This window comes from Coregonus lavaretus (genome assembly GCF_964263955.1).
Source record: "Coregonus lavaretus genome assembly, chromosome: 2".
Taxonomy (NCBI): domain Eukaryota; kingdom Metazoa; phylum Chordata; class Actinopteri; order Salmoniformes; family Salmonidae; genus Coregonus; species Coregonus lavaretus.
The window spans coordinates 8,718,322-8,738,500 of NC_139989.1; the positions used below are offsets into that span (position 1 = coordinate 8,718,322).

Genomic DNA, 20,179 nt, shown 5'->3' on the forward strand with positions numbered 1-20,179 from the left:
CCCGGAGCCAGAGCGTGACAGACGTCGGATGGGGGGTCTCCAGTATCTAGTGGAGTGGGAGGGGTACGGTCCGGAGGAGCGGTGCTGGGTGCCGAGGAGAGACGTTTTGGACCCGTCGCTCCTGACGGAATTCCATCGGGGGCATCCGACGCGCCCTGCTCCGCGTCCTCCTGGTCGTCCCCGAGGCCGGAGTCGGCGCACGTCTGGAGCCGCGCGTCAAGGGGGGGGTACTGTCACGGTTTCGGCCGAGGCTGCCTCTCTCCCTTGTTCGGGCAGGTTTCGGCGTTCGTCGTCTCCGGAATTCTAGCTGCCACCGCTGTATGTTTCATGTTCGTTTGCTTTTGTCTGTTTGTTTCCACACCTGTTTCTGTTTTGGCGTAATTAGTGTCCTATAAGTTTCTCGTTGTGTTTGTCTAGTGTTGTGTGTAATTATTTTCCGTCAGTTGTGTGTATTGCTCGGTTGAGCTTCTCTCCACTACGCTGGAGTATTATCGCACCTGTTTGTGCGCGGTTACATTTTGTCGCACCTGTTTGTGCGCGGTTACATTTTGTCGCACCTGTTTGTGCGCGGTTACATTTTGTCGCACCTGTTTGTGCGCTGTTCCTTTTCGCCGTTGTGCGTAATTTTCGCCTTCGGGCCAAGTTGTCCTTTTTGCCTATGTATGGGCAGTAATACAAGAGATTGGAATATCGTTCTGAGTCCTGCGTTTGATTCCACCATTGCACCTACAGCACGCCCTGACAGTATACTTTTGTTTCAAAGTAGATTTGTTTAAGACTACCAAGAAACACTCTGTGTGACCCTGATTTAGCCCACTGCAGTAAAAGGTTGAGTCTCTAAACGTGTTGTAGGTGTCAATTGACTCTCAGACAGATAACCGTTACATCCTCATACTAAAACATATGTGGTCTCCACACTTAGCCTGGCATCAGAGCAATACGAAATATACTTGACGTATTTCTCCTCTATGTATATCCTCTCTTGTATGTCACTACACTGGTATGAGAAGGTGGAAGAGCGATATACAGTAAGAATACATCTACTGTAGAAACATCAATAACTAAATAAGTTGATCGTGGAGGAACAGTTTCTTAGTAATTTAGTCTGTTTCTTACCTTGCATTGTTGTTTTGGTGGGTTCTGGGAACAGTGGGATGAGCAGGAGGTAGATGAGGTAGATGAAGGAGAACCCATTGTACCGGAACAGACACGCTGCAAAACAATAAGGCAGCAAGTACCAAGTCAGATCCCAAACCATCTGTGACATAACACCATGGATAAATCTCCTGAAAAAGTTAGTACCCTTAATTAGAAGGAACCAAAATAAAACAGAGTAGCAGCACTGACATTTCAAATTAAAGGGCGAAGAGGTTCTGTGGCTCAATAACAGTTATGATGGCAGCTTTGGAGAGTGGTGTGAATGGTGTCAATGGGAGTGGAGGAGAGGGAAGGGATAGCTCTATAAACCTCAAAGTTGTTTTGATAGACGACCGCGCTGCACTCGACATTCCAACAGTGTTTGACAACAGGCGTTTTGCCCTGGAGCAAACATGGCAGATCTCTGTCGGAGTGCCGAATTGGAGCCGAACGACATCTACTACGGCTGCTCATGCCAAAAACATCCAGATCGCATTAAGATAAACCGTGGTTGATGCCATTTCAGTCAAGCATTTAACATGTCAGCCTCAGTACCAGTCCATCCATTACCTAGGAAAACATACATGCAGCTCAATCTGCAGCCGGCGCAATGTTTATGACAAATGTCACGTATTGTACTTGTGTTAAATAGGCCTGTGAGATCATTCAGCCGAAATGAAATACGTTTGCAGCATATTTCTTCAGGCTTTCAAACAAAGTGGTCCACTCCGATGAACAATGATGAACTTCAGTCGTTTTCTAAGGAGTTCTATTAATTATTGCTCGCAACAGAGGTTGGTGGCCTGGCCTGCCAAAAGGTAAAATAAAGCTCCCATCGCTCACTCACCAACCCAGAAATTTAAATTATATTTCTATGCACACAACAATAGACACACACTCTGTGTTGGTGTTTTTTTCTCTATGTATTTCCCCTGATACAGCACAGTGACAGTGGTGTTTCTTCTTATTTTTAAGTGGTCAAATTTGACTGTTTTAAAGTACAACATTCATTTCTACACATCTCTGTTCTGCTTCATCTTGTGCTTGTCATTAACAAAGACCTTGTCTTCCTTTACCTGTCTGAAATGGAACGATCCCTATTGTTGTAACTCAATCCAGGGGGACCCATCATCTTAAAGGTGCACTATGCAGAAATCGCACCGCCGTTTCCTGGTTGCTAAAATTGTAATAGTTCGCCTAATTTCAGTTTATGTGACAAAACAAGCAAGTATAGTGTAGAGAATCATTATACCATATAAACCACCTAAAATATTGTATTTTCAGCTTTTTGAAGCTGGTGTACAAAACCGAAAGTAAAAGACACAAAAACTTAAAAACGGGAAGCATAGAAATAGTGCACATAGAACAGATCTACCGCATCTCAGACTTACTTTCAATGAGAATGACAGCTCTATAACACACATTTCTATGTGAATTTGGTCAGGTCCCTCAAAAAGTTACATATTGCAGATTTAAAGGTGCAATCTGTGATATTTAGTCTACCATGAAGTGGCAGGGCTGCCTTTTGTTTTTGTAATTCAGGATTGGACCTTTAAAGACAGCCTGCATTTACTTCAGAATTGAGTCATGTAGGCCTAGTATTTACAGTATTGTTCAGATTACCATAATATGACTAACGCCACCATAAACAAGCAGTGAGATGTTAAAAGGCCAAATACCAAACCAGTATGATTGCTCTTTTTTCTATTTGAAAATGCTTACACTGCAGGATGAAAAGTTCAGACGATACAAAAGACTGTGACACACAGGGAGGCCCAGACCTCAGACATGATTCAATAACTCATGACCTCTTCACACTGCAACAACAGGTCATTTGAATTATTGTGTGGATTATAATTTTTGTAGGGGTTGATACATTTTTTGTTAGGGTAAATCAAGTCTGACGTTTTAAAGTGGAAATTACACATTTTAGAAGCCTTTTTAAACCTTGAATACACTACAAGTTTATTTCCTGCAGCTACAGGGTGATCAAATTAAGATCCTACACCTGTAGCTATTGCCACGTTGGGGCACTTCCCTCCATTTCTCCCCACGCAAACAGACTTATTGTTTGGTAGCCCACAAACATTTCTTGCTAACCTGACTATGCTATCGCTAATCCCATCAAACATTATGCTTTGTATTAAATAAGAACTCAAACATCAGAGTAGTTATAATATAATTTATTTCAAAAAGTTTAGCATTATATTTATTTTGTTTGGTATCGCCAACCTAACTATTCACCACCGCTGTTGAACTGGCTTCCTGGGTGAGAGCGCTCCAGTCAGTCCACAGGTTGCGCACTTCTCATTATTTGGTTTCTCCTGTTTAAAGCAAGAATCCTTAATTGAAACAATAACAAAGATAGCACCCCGCCTGTGTTTTGGAAAAAGCTGAGGAATGGGCCTGGAAAAATTTAACCAGAGACGGAAGAGGAAGCGAGACATCCCACTCCCTCATTTTTTTCTGGTTCATACACAGTCAATGAGGTAAGCAGACCAGACCCAACTACTAATGCAATGGTGCATATCTGAAAGGCACCCCGTTAAGCAGACCGGAACGTACCATTTTTTTCAATGATAACAACCTGAGTGGGACATCTTCATTTATCCACCATCTTTGATGTAACCACTCTTAAATTCATACACAGAGCTATGGATGCAAGGACTGACTATCAATGATATCAAAATTATAGTTTTAACCATGTTTTGAGGCTATACAGTGTTGTTTACATTGACATTGCAATGGCTATAGGAGGACGGAATCATTGTAATGGCTATAGGAGGACGGAATCATTGTAATGGCTATAGGAGGACGGGAGTATTGTAATGGCTATGGGAGGACGGGATTATTGTAATGGCTATAGGAGGACGGGAGTATTGTAATGGCTATAGGAGGACAGGATTATTGTAATGGCTATAGGAGGTCGGGCTCATTGCAATGGCTCATTTGGAACGATATCAAACACATCAAACATATGAAAACCACATGTTTGACTCCGTTCCATTAATTCCATTCCAGCCATTACAATGAGCCTGTCCTCCTATAGCTCCTCCCACCAGCCTCCACTGATGTATATGTGTGTGTGTATGTGTGTGTGTGTGTGTGTTTTAAGGATTAAAATCTACCAAGTTTCAATACCAGGAATAATTAATATTTACCCTGAGAGTCCCAGGAAATACAACAAAATCGGAAATGCTTATTTAAAGCGTTTAAAACCAAGATATGGTCACTATGCCAGGGTTCTCCCCAAATAAGAGGGACGCTGTGCCACCTTGTCGGCTTGGCTGCACCACTATGTAAAGCAGAGGAGGCTGGTGGGATGAGCTATAGGAGGACGGGCTCATTGTAATGGCTTGAATGGAATTAATGGAACGTGTCAAACATGTGGTTTCCATACTGTTCCATTTATTCCATTCCAGCCATTACAACGAGCCCGTCCTCCTATAGCTCCTCCCACCAGCCTCCTCTGATGTAAAGACTTCAGAGTAAATGAAACTGATATTTAGTGATCACCAATGACATTGTTGTGAATTGCAAAATAGGCAGTTCATAAACTCAGAGCATTATGATGTTCCTCAATTAATTCATCACATTTCAGCAGTAGGCTCTCACTGGGCAAAAACTGGTTGAATCAACGTTGGTTTCACGTCATTTGTGATGAGGTTAAATCAACGTGGAAAACGTTGTTGGATTTGCAAATAGTCATCAAGGTAAGGGAATTTATCATTTTTTTCACCCAACTTTTGTTGAATTCATTTTAGTTGACAACTCAACCAAATGCAAATAAAAAATAGGGCTTTGAGGTACCGGAATGCATTAAAAAAAGTACCTTTATAATAAAGAATTGCATCAGTGGAATCTACTGAGAGAAGGCTGACTCATAATAATGTGTTTGATACAATTTCATCCACTCCATTTCAGCCTTAAGACTCGCTTCCAGACATTATTATGAGCCTTCTTCCCCTCAGCAGCCTCCACTGTCATGCATTATCATCGCTTTTGCTTACTAGCATAGAGCAGTAGAGAAGATGCGCTTGCAGAAGTTGCACAAATGGGGGAACAAAATTGTAGCCTAGGGTCCGGGAAAATGTTGCCATTTTATAAACACATTCCATGCAATTCTACATAATTTTAGATCTTCTTTAATACCTCACAAATGATCAAAATGACTGGCTACTTTGACACTGATAAACTGAGAATATGAGATCAATAGAAACGACCTTGTCTTGAATCCTCAATAGCCTAGGCCTAGGTGTGTGGAGACACATCTTACATTTACATTTTAGTCATTTAGCAGACGCTCTTATCCAGAGCGACTTACAGTTAGTGAGTGCATACATTTTTCATACTGCCCCCCCGTGGGAATCGAACCCACAACCCTGGCGTTGCAAGCGCCATGCTCTACCAACTGAGCTACAGTTTGTACAATATGAGGAAACTATAGTCCTAAAAAATATTTCCAGTCTCACAGACTCACCGAATGATAGTGCCAAAAGCTTACAGTAACCTATCTCTCTCTTGTTTTACTTTGCACAACAATGCTGTTCGCTCAATAGGCCTATTTGGAAGTTGATAACTTGGTAGCCTATACAGATAGATTAGTATTTTCTTTTCAGCAGGATCCATTTGCTTTCCAACCTGTGTTTTCCCACGATTGTATTTGAAATATTGCGAAAGGCCTGTTTTGGCTGCATGCTGTTCGCTGACTGATTTCCTGAGCTTTCCCGACTGTATAGACATGCTTTGTGATTGGACTACATACAATCCACAGCTAGGCAGTTAAAAAAAATAAGCTATTGATCCTCTGTGGCTAAATTATAGGCCTACTCCTGGTGTAGTATTCTGATTTATGTCATTTCTTTCTGAACTGACATCAGTTATTCTATAACTTTTGCAAATGTATTTCAATTTATCAGGGGTGCTGCGGCACTTCCAGCACCGTTCCGGCAGCTATTCTATAAGGAATAAATGATAAAGTACAACGATGGAGAGATGAGAGTTGCAGGCTCATGTCTATCAGAGCAGAGAGAGGGAGAGAGATCATAGAAAGTTAATTTCATTCTAGTTCTGTGAGAGATAGGCCTACAGGCGCGCTTCTCTCTCTCACCACAGCAATGGCACAGGCGTTGGTCTATATACAGTTGAAGTCGGAAGTTTACATACACTTAGGTTGGATACCTCTCAGGAAAACAAACAACATTTACAATGACCAACAAAGACAAATGACAGAGGGAGTGTACAGTTGAAGTCGGAAGTTTACATACACTTAGGTTGGAGTCATTAAAACTATTTTTTCAACCACTCCATTTCTTGTTAACAAGCTATAGTTTTGGCAAGTCGGTTAGGACATCTACTTTGTGCATGACACAAGTAATTTTTCCAACAATTGTTTACAGACAGATTATTTCACTTATAATTCACTGTATCACAATTCCAGTGGGTCAGAAGTTTACATACACTAAGTTGACTGTGCCTTTAAACAGCTTGGAAAATTCCAGGAAATGATGTCATGGCTTTAGAAGCTTCTGATAGGCTAATTGACATAATTTGAGTCAATTGGAGGTGTACCTGTGGATGTATTTCAAGGCCTACCTTCAAACTCAGTGCCTCTTTGCTTGACATCATGGGAAAATCAAAAGAAATCAGCCAAGACCTCAGAAAAAATGTGTTGTAGACCTCCACAAGTCTGGTTCATCCTTGGGAGCAATTTCCAAACGCCTGAAGGTACCACATTCATCTGTACAAACAATAGTACGCAAGTATAAACACCATGGGACCACGCAGCCGTCATACCGCTCAGAAAGGAGACGCGTTCTGTCTCCTAGAGATTAACGTACTTTGGTGCGAAAAGTGCAAATCAATCCCAGAACAACAGCAAAGGACCTTGTGAAGATGCTGGAGGAAACAGGTACAAAAATATCTATATCCACAGTAAAACTAGTCCTATATCGACATAACCTGAAAGGCCGCTCAGCAAGGAAGAAGCCACTGCTCCAAAACCGCAATAAAAAAGCCAGACTATGGTTTGCAACTGCACATGGGGACAAAGATTGTACTTTTTGGCCATAATGGCCATAATGACCATCGTTATGTTTGGAGGAAAAAGGGGGAGCTTGCAACCGTGAAGCACGGGGTTGGCAGCATCATGCTGTGGGGGTGCTTTGCTGCAGGAGGGACTGGTGCACTTCACAAAATAGATGGCATCATGAGGAAGGAATATTATGTGGATATATTGAAGCAACATCTCAAGACATCAGTCAGGAAGTTAAAGCTTGGTCGCAAATGGGTCTTCCAAATGGACAATGACCCCAAGCATACTTCCAAAGTTGTGGCAAAGTGGCTTAAGGACAATGAAGTCAAGGTATTGGAGTGGTCATCACAAAGCCCTGACCTCAATCCTATAGAACATTTGAAGGCAGAACTGAAAAAGTGTGTGTGAGCAAGGAGGCCTACAAACCTGAGTCAGTTACACCAGCTCTGTCAGGAGGAATGGGCCAAAATTCACCCAACTTATTGTGGGAAGCTTGTGGAAGGCTACCCAAAACGTTTGACCAGATTTAAACAATTTAAAGGCAATGCTACCAAATAGAAATTGAGTGTATGTAAACTTCTGACCCACTGGGAATGTGATGAAATAAATAAAAGCTGAAATAAATAATTCTCTCTACTATTATTCTGACATTTCACATTCTTAAAATAAAGTGGTGATCCTAACTGACCTAAGACAGGGGATTTTTTACTAGGATTAATGTCAGGAATTGTGAAAAACTGAGTTGAAATGTATTTGGCTAAGGTGTATGTAAACTTCCGACTTCAGCTGTAGGTTACAATGTTGTGCAAACCATAAGCTAAACCCGGCCGGGCCGGCCCAACACGAATCAATTCGTAAATTATCAAGCACGTTTTCACATTATGTTTTTTAGGGGGCAGGAGAATTACAGCGGAGTTTATTTGAATTAACTCTGATTGCTTTTATTCACATTTTTACATTGTAAACAGTGAACAAACATTTTAATGCAATGAGAAGTAGCCTATCAGATCCTGGCAAATGGGTTCCGTAACGAAACAGTCCGAAACTGAGAGGTGATGGAACGGGATCCGGCTCAAATTAAATCAAATCTCCACACAGAGTGCGCTCTCATGCACCCCGAGAATAGCGTTGTCGAATCATACAAACATTGTAACAGCGGTCAAACAAAAGTCAAAGGACCAAAGTTGCTAAGCTTGCTAGATAACCTCCAAAATCGAGTTGATGATTATACAGATAGCAGATCAGCTCATGAATAACAGGGAGTTGAAGAGTGGAAATAGTTTAAATATCAAGGTATCTTAACGTGGACCAACTATCAATATCAATATCTACTCTCATACCATTTGTTGATCACACATTCTCTACCGAAGCTCTCATATGGGCAGCAAGTAGGCTACGAGACAGCACAGAATAAAGTTCGGAATTTATAACAGCACAAAGTAAATGGACCATCCTGGGGAGCTCAAATGTGTGTTTGTTCAGTCAGAACTTCTGGGTTTGCTCTAGTCTCGAACCTGGATCTGTAATGACGCCTCAAGCACTGCGATGCACTACCTTAGACCGCTGTGCCACTCGGGAGGCCCCTGGCATCATATTTCTGTCCTGCTGCTTTGTTGACAATTCAGACCCCTTGACTTTATCCACATTTTGTTACGTTACAGCCTTACTCTAAAATGGATTACATTGTTTTTTTCCCTCATCAATCTACACACAATACCCCATAATGACAAAGCAAAAACAGGTTTTTAGAAAGGTTTGCACATTTATTAAAACAAAAAAAATGGAAATATCACATTTACATAACCTTTGGCAGCGATTACAACCTTGAGTCTTCTTGGGTATGATGCTACAAGCTTGGCACACCTGTATTTGGGGAGTTTCTCCCATTCTTCTCTGCAGATCCTCTCAAGCTCTGTCAGGCTGGATGGGGAGCGTCGCTGCACAGCTATTTTCAGGTCTCTCCAGAGATGTTCGATCGGGTTCATGTCCGGGCTCTGGCTGGGTGACTCAAGGACATTCAGAGACTTGTCCCGAAGCCACTCCTGCATTGTATTGGCTGTGTGCTTAGGGCTGTTGTCCTGTTGGAAGGTGAACCTTCGCCCCAGTCTGAGGTCCTGAGCGCTCTGGAGCAGGTTTTCATCAAGGATCTCTCTGTACTTTGCTCCGTTCATCTTTCCCTCGATCCTGACTAGTCTCCCAGTCCCTGCCGCTGAAAAACATCCCCACAGCATGATGCTGCTACCACCATGCTTCACCGTAGGGATGGTGCCAGGTTTCCTCCAGACGTGACGCTTGGCATTCAGGCCAAAGAGTTTAATATTGGTTTCATCAGACCAGAGAATCTTGTTTCTCATGGTCTGAGGTCTTTAGGTGCCTTTTGGCAAACTCCAAGCTGCCTGTCATGTGCCTGATTGGTGGAGTGCTGCAGAGATGGTTGTCCTTCTGGCAGGTTCTCCCATCTCCACAGAGGAACTCTGGAACTTTGTCAGAGTGACCAACGGGTTCTTGGTCACCTCCCTGATCAAGGCCCTTCTCCCCTGATTGCTCAATTTGGCCGGGCGGACAGCTCTAAGAAGAGTCTTGGTGGCTCAAAACTTCTTCCATTTAAGAATGATGGAGGCCACTGTGTTCTTGGGGACCTTCAATGCTGCAGACATTTTTTGGTACCCTTCCCCAGATCTGTGCCTCGACACAATCCTGTCTCGGAGCTCTACGGACAATTCCTTCGACCTCATGGCTTGGTTTTTGCTCTGACATACACTGTCAACTGTGGGACCTTATATAGACAGGTGTGTGCCTTTCCAAATCATGTCTAATCAATTGAATTTACCACAGGTGGACTCCAATCAAGTTGTAGAAACATCTCAAGGATGATCAATGGAATTAGGATGCACCTGAGCTCAATTTCGAGTCTCATAGCAAAAGGTCTGAATACTTATGTAAATAATGTATTTTTTAATTATTTTTTTTGTATACATTTGCAAACATTTCTAAGAACCTGTTTTCGCTTTGTCGTTATGGGGTATTGTGTGTAGATTGATGAGGGGAAAAAATGATTTAGTCAATTTTAGAATAAGGCTGTAACGTAAAAAAAAAGTTAAGGGGTCTGAATACTTTCAGAATGCACTGTATGTCTGTGTGGGTATATATATCAATATATCAATGGGTATATATAATTAATTTATAAATTCAAAAATGGATGTAGCAACTAAGGATTCCAGCTTTAAATATGGAATCCACAGTAGGTGGAAACCGCCCCACCACCCTTGTTATTGTCATGCAGAATGGTAAAAATAAATACTGAACTATCCCTTTAAGGATTGGCCATTGTAATGTGTATTGTGCAATAGTATTGCCATTCAAGTGTTGTAGGCTATTGCTGTTCATTAATAATTTCCCTGTTTAAAACCTCCTAGAGCCGATGTCAGCGCCCCACGGAAATATGACCATTAAAATTAAGCTAGAGATATGTTCGGCGGATGCACAAATGCTGTTGCTTATTGATTTGCTCTGGTTCACCACATAGAGCAGTAGAAAAATTGTTTTTAATTGGAAGTTGCCTATCTGTCATTTCCGCCACACACTGTCTCTTCCGCCACGCCATGTCATTTCCACCACAACACATATTTTAAAGTAAAACATATAAAAAACATACAATCAAACCAACTATATTCAGTGGTGTTGATAATTGTGCAGTTAGGGCTAAGATTTGTGTATACACTTTGAGAAATATATGATTTTGAGCTATGATAAGAAAATGAAATGTTCCATTGACCTAGTTTTAGGTGTTTTTTAGTGTAAACATTGTAAAATCTTTACAGTTACATTTCTGAAAAAAATAATAAATTACAAATTTGAACAGATATGTGTGTGCTATTTAATCAAATATATTTATAACAGAAGATATTTCATTATTTTCTCTTAAAAATACATGTTTTGTTATGTGATGGAAATGACCGTTTTCTTGGACTGTCAGATAAAAATGGCAAAAAATATATATTAGTAAATACAAATCATCACAGCCAACTTCAGGGAAGGTTTCCAGACAGATTGAGAAACCAACTGATACTAAAAAATTGTTTGTAGAAATGTTTTTATTTTCTGAAACTGTCTAGCTCAAAGAGTACCATAGTTGAAGAATTACCCACATATACAACCTCCGCATCCAGTCTTCTCATCACTTGCACTGTTAAATAGGCCTACATTCCACAAATGTTTGCACCTGAACCTCTGACCTCTGAACTGTTGCTGCTCCACACCAACTGATGATGTGGTAAGTGACACTTTGCTTTTTGAAAATTCTATATCTTGATACCTAATCCTATAAACTTCACTGCTGGGACTATCCAAATAAAGTGTGACCAAAATACTGTACAGTGGCTTGCGAAAGTATTCACCCCCCTTGGCATTTTTCCTATTTTGTTGCCTTACAACCTGGAATTAAAATAGATTTTGGGGGGGTTTGTATCATTTGATTTACACAACATGCCTACCACTTTGAAGATGCAAAATATTTTTTTATGTGAAACAAACAAGAAATAAGACAAAAAAATAAAAGAAAACTTGAGCATGCATAATTATTCACCCCCCCAAAGTCAATACTTTGTAGAGCCACCTTTTGCAGCAATTACAGCTGCAAGTCTTTTGGGGTATGTCTCTATAAGCTTGACACATCTAGCCACTGGGATTTTTGCCCATTCTTCAAGGCAAAACTGCTTCAGCTCCTTCAAGTTGGATGGGTTCCGCTGGTGTGCAGCAATCTTTAAGTCATACCACAGATTCTCAATTGGATTGAGGTCTGGGCTTTGACTAGGCCATTCCAAGACATTTAAATGTTTCCCCTTAAACCACTTGAGTGTTGCTTTAGCAGTATGCTTAGGGTCATTGTCCTGCTGGAAGGTGAACCTCCGTCCCAGTCTCAAATCTCTGGAAAACTGAAAAAGGTTTCCCTCAAGAATTTCCCTGTATTTAGCGCCATCCATCATTCCTTCAATTCTGACCAGTTTCCCAGTCCCTGCCGATGAAAAACATCCCCACAGCATGATGCTGCCACCACCATGCTTCACTGTGGGGATGGTGTTCTCGGGGTGATGAGAGGTGTTGGGTTTGCGCCAGACATAGCATTTTCCTTGATGGCCAAAAAGCTCAATTTTAGTCTCATCTGACCAGAGTACTTCTTCCATATGTTTGGGGAGTCTCCCACATGCCTTTTGGCGAACACCAAACGTGTTTGCTTATTTTTTTCTTTAAGCAATGGCTATTTTCTGGCCACTCTTCCATAAAGCCCAGCTCTGTGGAGTGTACGGCTTAAAGTGGTCCTATGGACAGATACTCCAATCTCCGCTGTGGAGCTTTGCAGCTCCTTCAGGGTTATCTTTGGTCTCTTTGTTGCCTCTCTGATTAATGCCCTCTTGCCTGGTCTGTGAGTTTTGGTGGGTGGGCTCTATTGGCAGGTTTGTTGTGGTGCCATATTCTTTCAATTTTTTTATAATGGATTTATTGGTGCTCCGTGGGATGTTCAAAGTTTCTGATATTTTTTTATAACCGAACCCTGATCTGTACTTCTCCACAACTTTGTCCCTGACCTGTTTGGAGAGCTCCTTGGTCTTCATGGTGCCGCTTGCTTGGTGGTGCCCCTTGCTTAGTGGTGTTGCAGACTCTGGGGCCTTTCAGAACAGATGTTTATATACTGAGATCATGTGACACTTAGATTGCACACAGGTGGACTTTATTTAACTAATTATGTGACTTCTGAAGGTAATTGGTTGCACCAGATCTTATTTAGGGGCTTCATAGTAAAGGGTGTGAATAGATATGCACGCACCACTTTTCTGTTATTTATTTTTTAGAATTCTTAGAATTCTTTTTTCATTTCACTTCACCAATTTGGACTATTTTGTGTATGTCCATTACATGAAATACAAATAAAAATCCATTTAAATTACAGGTTGTAATGCAACAAAATAGGAAAAACGCCAAGGGGGATGAATACTTTTGCAAGGCACTGTATATACTGATTGTAGAATATATGGAGGGAAATACATATTACAGAATATATGAAGGGAAATTCAGCGAGAGGGATATCCCAGTTTATACTACATGGCATTCCGAAGTGAGTCATGGATTAAATATCATACTGTACCATATAGCAACTACGCATTTGTTTATATTCCAGTAAGAAAAATACATAGCGATACTATACACTGAGTGTACAAAACATTAAAAACACCTTCCTAATATTGAGTTGCACATCATTCTTTAACCTGTCTCCTCCCCTTCATCTACACTGATTGAAGTGGATTTAATAAGTGACATCAATAAGGGATCGTAGCTTTCACCTGGATTCACCTGGTCAGTATATGTCATGGAAAGAGCAGGTGTCCTTAATGTTTTATACACTCAGTGTGCATTTATACTGGTACACTAAATACAGAGGAAACATGTTCCACATCTGCATCCTTTTCCCGTGCAGCATGTGGACAATCAAAAGTGTTATGACACTTCTTCTTCAAAACCCACTGGGCACAGACGTCAATTCAACGTCTATTACACGTTGATTCAACGTGTTTTCATTGAAATGACATGGAAACAATGTTGATTCAACCAGTGTGTGCCCAGTGGGACATGATCCTGAAAACGTTCATTACATTATTGTTCCAAAGAAGAGGAAGAGGAAATGGAGGGAGAGAGAATAGGTAGGGGACTGTTTACATCGGAACGGAGGAGATGATCCCTTCTGTCAAATCCAAACAATGGCCCTAATCCACAGCTTTGTGCCTCCTTCCCCTCCTCCTCCCTTCCTCTCCCTCCCTCCTTCCCTCCTAATGAACTGTAAGGCACAGGCCAGTCACCCGTGATACAAGTCAGTATTCGACGTCCATCCATGTCTGAGGACGTCGGGAGATTACGTGGAAACCGGCCACTAGGGGCAACAGTGAGCGCTGTTACCGTCAAGTACCATAGGTTTTGCTAGGGCTTTGTGGACGGGGATGGCGGATGGGTGTATTTGAATCCAGCGATAGAAAGTTGTTTTTGATTTTTTTGTTTCAAGCCTATCCCAAACCTTAACCCTTACCTTAACCATTCTGAATTAATGCCTAAACTTAACCCTAACCTTAAAAATGTTGAGTTAATACCTGAACTTAAACTTAAATACTTCGAAATTTGACGTTTGAGAAACATGGATGAACGTCTAATTCTGACGTGAGACTGTGAGAGCTTGTAGGTAAGGCAAGCCCAGGCAAGTACAAGTACAAGTCGGCCTAAAAAAAACACAAAATTACACTTAACTAAATGGGGCTTATCTGTTTGATCCGTGTCAATAGGGGCCATTCATGGGCCGTCTGACCCACGGTCAATGCTTCCTGTTTCACCGGCCACTGGGGTATTGGCAGGAATGGAGTCAGGACTGGCCCCCTTCGTCTCTCCAGCTTTTGCCAACCCTTACTGAAGAATAGTTCTCAGTGTGGTTCACTGATTATCATGCCCTTTTTATTTAAGAATAGTGCAAGATGGGGTTTTCAAATCAAATCAGAGTTGATTTGTCATGTGCACAGAATACAGCAGATGTAAACAGGACAGTGAAATGCTTGCTTGCAAGCTCTTCCCCAACAATGCACTTATGCTAAGTCATACAAAACAAATGCACACAATAATAAAACAAATACACACTATATACAAGGTCAGCATCAGTACCAATCAATGGAAGGGATACTAGTGGCAGTTGTGTAGTCAGGGTTAAAGTGACTGAGCAGCAATATAAATATAATAAATAGTAGCAGCAGCGAATATGGTGGTTGTGTGTGTGCATGTGGGGTTGTGTATGAGTGTGCGTGTGCGTGTGCGTGAGTGTGTGTAGAGGGGTGCTGGAGTATCAGTGGATGGATGTGTGGGTAGAGTCTGTGAATGTGTATATAGTCAGTGCAGATAGTCAGTGGAGATGGGTGTAGGTAGTCAGCTCTGGATTAGCTGTTCAACAGTCTTATTGCTTGGAGGTAGAAGCTGTCCATCGAGCCGGTTGGATTTTTGTGTGGTGGTGTCGTGTCATTGATTTCCCCTTGAAATACATGCCGTGTTTTCCTCAGACAAATTGGGCGTAGCTAATTGGCCAATAGAAGCGTGGAAGTTAAGTATCTATCAGTTCGGCCTCATTCTCAGCCACATCCTGGCTTTTCCAGGGGTTTGGAAATTAAACACTAAATTGAAACGGGCACCTCATCCGGCTGTCCTTCTGTGACCTGCGCTCCCGACCACATAAAAACCTTTACTGTAGATCCTCAGTGTCAGAAGCCACCCACTCCTGAGGTTCCAGCCTGCTTCGAGAGGGGTGTGTGTGTTTGCGTGCAATTTGAATCCCCAATTGATTATAAAATCATGACCACCACTTAAAGGGTTGGCCCTGTGCGTGGGTTGCAGGCAAACTTGTATAAAGCCAGTGTACAGCATTACAATAACTAAGTCCATTCATTAATATCAATTGATGCAAGGAGTGAGTTTTCAACAGTGATTTAACACTGGATGCTTTATGTACAGGATACTGATGGTTTTCATTACTCAGATAGATTAATGTATTGTTTGTATGGCAGTTTGGTAGTATGCAGTCTGTGTGTATGGTGTGTGTGTGTGTGTGTGTGTAAGTGTGTGTATGTGTGTGTGTGTGTGTGTGTGTGTATGTAGGTCTGTTTTGGTTCCTGATCTGTGTGGGTGGTGAGCCTAGTCTCTGGCAGTGTTATTGGGATTAGGCATCCATTAACACTTCCCCCCAGCGAGTGACCTCCTTTTGGCAGCCAGCACACGGCTTGACTGGGGCAGCAGCTTCAAACAGCTGGGTCTTCAGGACCAGCCTGACTGTTTGGAGTAGGAGATGGGACCAGAGCCACTGCAAACACACAAAACCCCACGCTGCCCCAAAATGTCCACACCCATTTATTTTCCTTACTGAGCTGCAAACACTGTCTTCCAAACACTGCAAATGATTACCCTCAGAATATCTGCTGTGGGTTTAAGTGACCGTAATGATTCAAACATCGGGACTCGGGAGAGCGGGACGGAGGCCATGTCTGTCTTTGCGGATGCAGAGCAGCACACTCGCATGCTCCATTGCATCCTCGTCAAGCAGAGTTTCCACTTTGCCACCTATGCTGTACACACCCCATTCATTATTATGCAAAGATCACTCCACCAAGCTGGTGGCTTTTAGGATCAGAAACCTAGATCAGGCTTACTAGTTTCATCCCCTTGCACTGCAAGACATTGGGGATATACACACAAGACAGGGATTGAGTTATATCAAGCAGTTTAAACTATCCAGAAATGAACAGCACTGAATGTTCTTTGGGGCTAAACTTCCTTTTAGTCATTTAGCAGACGGTCTTATCCAGAACGACTTGCAATTAGGGTTACAGTGGGGGAAAAAAGTATTTAGTCAGCCACCAATTGTGCAACTTCTCCCACTTAAAAAGATGAGAGAGGCCTGTAATTTTCGTCATAGGTACACGTCAACTATGACAGACAAATTGAGATTTTTTTTCTCCAGAAAATCACATTGTAGGATTTTTTATGAATTTATTTGCAAATTATGGTGGAAAATAAGTATTTGGTCACCTACAAACAAGCAAGATTTCTGGCTCTCACAGACCTGTACCTTCTTCTTTAAGAGGCTCCTCTGTCCTCCACTCGTTACCTGTATTAATGGCACCTGTTGGAACTTGTTATCAGTATAAAAGACACCTGTCCACAACCTCAAACAGTCACACTCCAAACTCCACTATGGCCAAGACCAAAGAGCTGTCAAAGGATACCAGAAACAAAATTGTAGACCTGCACCAGGCTGGGAAGACTGAATCTGCAATAGGTAAGCAGCTTGGTTTGAAGAAATCAACTGTGGGAGCAATTATTAGGAAATGGAAGACATACAAGACCACTGATAATCTCCCTCGATCTGGGGCTCCACGCAAGATCTCACCCCGTGGGGTCAAAATGATCACAAGAACGGTGAGCAAAAATCCCAGAACCACACGGGGGGACCTAGTGAATGACCTGCAGAGAGCTGGGACCAAAGTAACAAAGCCTACCATCAGTAACACACTACGCCGCCAGGGACTCAAATCCTGCAGTGCAAGACGTGTCCCCCTGCTTAAGCCAGTACATGTCCAGGCCCATCTGAAGTTTGCTAGAGTGCATTTGGATGATCCAGAAGAGGATTGGGAGAATGTCATATGGTCAGATGAAACCAAAATAGAACTTTTTGGTAAAAACTCAACTCGTCGTGTTTGGAGGACAAAGAATGCTGAGTTGCATCCAAAGAACACCATACCTACTGTGAAGCATAGGGGTGGAAACATCATGCTTTGGGGCTGTTTTTATGCAAAGGGACCAGGACGACTGATCCGTGTAAAGGAAAGAATGAATGGGGCCATGTATCGTGAGATTTTGAGTGAAAACCTCCTTCCATCAGCAAGGGCATTGAAGATGAAACGTGGCTGGGTCTTTCAGCATGACAATGATCCCAAACACACCGCCCGGGCAACGAAGGAGTGGCTTCGTAAGAAGCATTTCAAGGTCCTGGAGTGGCCTAGCCAGTCTCCAGATCTCAACCCCATAGAAAATCTTTGGAGGGAGTTGAAAGTCCGTGTTGCCCAGCGACAGCCCCAAAACATCACTGCTCTAGAGGAGATCTGCATGGAGGAATGGGCCAAAATACCAGCAACAGTGTGTGAAAACCTTGTGAAGACTTACAGAAAACGTTTGACCTGTGTCATTGCCAACAAAGGGTATATAACAAAGTATTGAGAAACTTTTGTTATTGACCAAATACTTATTTTCCACCATAATTTGCAAAGAAATTCATTAAAAATTCTACAATGTGATTTTCTGGATTTTTTTTTCTAATTTTGTCTGTCATGGTTGACGTGTACCTATGATGAAAATTACAGGCCTCTCTCATCTTTTTAAGTGGGAGAACTTGCACAATTGGTGGCTGACTAAATACTTTTTGCCCCCACTGTAAGTGTCTTGCTCAAGGGCACATCGACAGATTTTTCACCTAGTCAGCTCGGGGATTCGAACAAGCAACCTTTCGGTTATTGGTTAACGCTCTTAACCGCTAGGCTACCTGCCGCCCTTCTTTGGTCAAATCAAAACGTCTCTATTCAGCAGTGAGAGAATGCTGGAAAGGCTGCTTGAATATCGTGTCAGAGACCAAAATCGGTCCAAAGTAAATAGCATGCCATGGAATGTGACTACAGGCATGCCTTATTGTGACCAAACGTGTCAATCAGAGGCCACATGTGCTTATTTATCATAAGCCGTTGGCTGTTGAGAACACTGAGGCTTATCCAATAATGAAAGGATTTAAAAACTGACAGTCATGGAGAAGGACTTGAGAGTTTGGCTTTGCTTTGGTACGATAATTCTATGCTATGTTATAGAATACCAGATTCAGTGTGGGGTCTTGCTCTAGCATTTAGCCCTTAACAAGAAAGCAAAAGGACAGAGACAGTAAAGAGCTGCAAATTCTGCATTTCAGCATCGTAAAAATACATGGCGTCGTCAACAATATTAAAGTTGAATGAGAGAGACAACAGTGTGGGTTAAAAGAGGACATTCATAAAAATGAGTTGTGTCACAAAACAGCATGTGGTCTGTCCCTAAATCAGACAAACTCAGCAATTGCTCAGCAATTTTACTTGCTAGCAGCCGCAGGACACAGATATCGAATTTTAGCAAACATGCTAATTAAGACAGTTTAATAATGCAACCCATAATTCCAGTGCATAGTTCCGGTAAAAGCACATCCAAATATCAATTACTGCTCTACAAACTATACAAACTTTACAAACTATAAATATTTTCACCCTTCCCTATCCCAACCTTCCCACTTCTGGCCAACTTAACGACTATTGTTGCCAGACTTATACACCAAACATACTAGCAGTTTAGATTTTTTGTTCCAACATCTGTGTTAAGGTAAAAAAATCTATTTACAGAATCTTCTACAAATAATAAAAGTTTTCATGAAGTACTGTCTGGGGCGTTTGCTTGGTCTGTCTGGTGTTTTTGCTTGGTCTGTCTGGGGCGTTTGCTTGGTCTGTCTGGTGTTTTTGCTTGGCATGTCTGGTGTTTTTGCTTAGTCTGTCTGGTGTTTTTGCTTGGTCTGTCTGGTGTTTTTGCTTGGTCTGTCTGGTGTTTTTGCTTGGTCTGTCTGGTGTTTTTGCTTAGTCTGTCTGGTGTTTTTGTTTGGTCTGTCTGGTGTTTTTGCTTGGCCTGTCTGGTGTTTTTGCTTGGCCTGCCTGGTGTTTTTTGCTTGGCCTGTCTGGTGTTTTTGCTTGGTCTGTCTGGTGTTTTTGCTTGGTCTGTCTGGTGTTTTTGCTTGGTCTGTCTGGTGTTTTTGCTTGGTCTGTCTGGTGTTTTTGCTTGGCCTGTCTGTGTAACACCCTGGCTCTGGGACTCTATATGTTGAGCCAGGGTGTGTTCTTTCTATGTGTTATATTTCTATGTTGGGAGTTCTAGTTGTGTTTATTTCTATGTTGGCTAGAGTGACTCCCAATCAGAGGCAACGAGTGTCAGCTGTGGCTGGTTGTCTCTGATTGGGAGCCATATTTAAACTGTCTGTTTTTCCCTTTGTGTTTGTGGGTTCTTGTTCCGTGTTGGTCTATGTTACCTAGGACGTTACGAGTCGTTTGTTGTTTTTGTTTACTGTCCGTGTTTATCACTAATGATAAATAAACATGTTCGTTCATCACGCTGCGCCTTGGTCCTCCTCTGTTCCCGACGTTCGTGACAGAAGAACCCACCATACAAGGACCAAGCAGCGTGTCCAGGAGCAGGCAGACTGGACATGGGAGGAAGCGCCGGGAAAGGAGATGGAGAGGCTGGCGATGGCCCAGGTGGGCAAATCGTGGTCCTGGGAGGACATGCTCGGGGGCAAAGGGCCATGGGCTAGGATTAAGGCCCTGGCGAGAGAGGAGCAGCGGCGTCAGCAGTGTCATCGTCGGACGGACGAGAGGC

General features: G+C 42.3%; 1 protein-coding gene across 1 annotated transcript in view; it reads right to left on the reverse strand.

Annotated features, from left to right (window-relative positions):
• Positions 1-20,179, reverse strand: part of LOC311099994 (piezo-type mechanosensitive ion channel component 2-like) — a gene marked incomplete at its 5' end in the record, with an annotated part of 204,057 nt that overhangs the window by 160,779 nt on the left and 23,099 nt on the right. The window contains one exon of the mRNA XM_084140722.1: positions 1,117-1,212. Coding sequence (XP_083996848.1) covers positions 1,117-1,212 — 96 coding nt within the window. The remainder of the gene's footprint in view (positions 1-1,116; positions 1,213-20,179) is intronic.